At 36.7% G+C, this 2,147-nt stretch overlaps 1 protein-coding gene across 1 annotated transcript; it reads right to left on the reverse strand.

Moving 5' to 3' along the window:
- Nucleotides 1–879: 879 nt before the first annotated feature.
- Nucleotides 880–1,840, reverse strand: LOC149837512 (uncharacterized). Its single transcript, XM_090007405.1, has 2 exons — nucleotides 1,610–1,840; nucleotides 880–1,069 (listed from the first exon to the last, which is right to left on the reverse strand). The coding sequence occupies exons 1-2, from the start codon at nucleotides 1,829–1,831 to the stop codon at nucleotides 983–985; spliced, it is 309 nt and encodes a 102-aa protein (XP_089863531.1). The 5' UTR covers nucleotides 1,832–1,840; the 3' UTR covers nucleotides 880–982.
- Between the last annotated feature and the right edge of the window lie 307 nt (nucleotides 1,841–2,147).

The following is a 2,147-nucleotide window of genomic DNA, read 5'->3' on the forward strand; positions in this document are numbered from 1 at the left end:
CAAAAGCTCCTTCCTAGGGGAGCAAGCGAGGAAGTATGCTTTTGAAGCAGGAAGTGCCAGGCTTAAGAAAACTCGTTTTCCCATTTGGCGAAACATGCTTCCCAAATCACTTTCCTCACGCATCCACTTCTCCATTTTTGCTTCACGCATCATTTCCAGTATCTATTTTGTAGTAACCTATGTCACAAAGATACATGGACACGAGGACACATGACCATGAATTTGACTCGCAAGTTCGTTTTTTTTTTTAAAAATAGGATGAGGACACAATTTTTTATTTTTTAATCAATAAAAAGACTATTTTTATAATTAATAGTAAAAAATACATATTTTATTCAAAACATCAAAAATATTAAAATATTATTACAAATTATGAAAATATTGTCTTACCTTTGGCGTCAGTGTTGGCATGTCCACTCGTGTCATGACACTACAACAAAGTAGTAGATTAGCGACGACCACATTCCGTCGCGAATCCGTCGCTAACCATGTTAGCGACGGATTAGCGACAACGAGGCGACAGTATGCTTACGTCGCGAATATTTCGACGCTAACTGGCGACAGAATTATTCTGTTGCCAGGTCCGTCGCTAATTGCGATGGAATAATGAGCGCTATATTCCGTCGCCAATCCGCCGGTACTAAACGGCGACCACGGCTTGGCGACGGATTTAATTCCGTCGCTATGCCGTTGCTAGATTAATATGAATAGCGACGGATGGTTCCATCGCTAATCCGTCGCAAACACGAAAAAAAATTAAAAAAAATTTATTTGAAAATTAATTACCGAGAACTGTACAATTTCTATTTCCTGTACAATTTATATTTCCTGTAAATAAAAAACAAACCACACAAAAAAAATCATATAATAAGTATCTACAATAATTAATCGTTCCACCTTAAAATTAAGAAGTTTAATTATTTACAATTCAACAATTACAATTAGGAAAATAAAAAAAATAGAACTTCTTCAACACAGTCCTCTAATCATCGCCAAGATTTTGTGCATCTTCTTGTTCATTGTCTTTATCTGTCCCTTCAGCTCCACTACCCTGATTATCGCTAGCAGCCTACACAAGAAAAGAACAGTCAGTATTGATAAACAAAATATAATGAAATAAATTACACACTATATGTGATTCTATCATGTGCTCATGTGTGATCTAAGGCAATAAAAAAACTCTATATGTGATTCTATCATGCTCATATGTGTGCTAAGGCAGTCAAAAAATTGAATATGTGATTATAGCATGTTCATATGTGTTCTAAGGCATCTAAAAAAACTCTATATGTGATTCTACCATGCTCAGATGTGCTTTAAGGCAGGCAAAAAACTATATATGTGATTCGATCATGCTCGTATGTGTGCTAAGGCAGTAAAAAAATTGAATATGTGAATATAGCATGCTCATATGTGCTCTAAGGCAGGCAAAGCAACTTTATATGTGATTCTATCATGCTCATATGTGTGCTAAGGCAGTAAAAAAATTAAATATGTGATTATAGCATGTTCATATGTATTCTAAGGCATCTAGAAAAACTCTATATGTGATTCTACCATGCTCAGATGTGCTTTAAGACAGTAAAAAAAACTATATATGTGATTATACCTGAGAGGGACCTGGAATCGAAGATCCCCTATCCTGAACAGCGGCCTTGATCTCATTTCGGAGAAAGGGGGCGACGGTGTATTGGAAGTAGTTATTCAGTGATTCATTAATGATCTCGCGTACATCATCACCGGAAAGAATAGTCGGCTGCTTGGAGCTTATGTCGGCGCAAGAAGTCGATGAGCCGTAACTGGAAGAACCAATAACTGGTGAAGTGTTCATATTACTCCCAAACCCGAACACGCGACCTTTTTTGGGTTCACCTGCTGCAGTCACCCATGCTGTAGGATCAAATGATAGATGTTGAGTAGCGTCTTCGCCATATCGCTCTACCATCTGTTGCTCATATGCCTCCTACAAAATAATGTTTAAAGTATTCATTAATAATTAATGATAACATTATGATAACTTGCATATATATTGCAATGATTATTAATAGAATTAATACATACCGTTGTCGTTCTCGCCTTCTCTGATACGAAGACTCCCGTGGTCTTCCGTTTATGTGTTTCTACAAACACATCCTTATATGGTACAC

Source organism: Nuphar pumila, chromosome 5, assembly GCF_984573655.1.
Source record: "Nuphar pumila chromosome 5, dmNupPumi1.hap1.1, whole genome shotgun sequence".
In the NCBI taxonomy this organism is placed as follows: domain Eukaryota; kingdom Viridiplantae; phylum Streptophyta; class Magnoliopsida; order Nymphaeales; family Nymphaeaceae; genus Nuphar; species Nuphar pumila.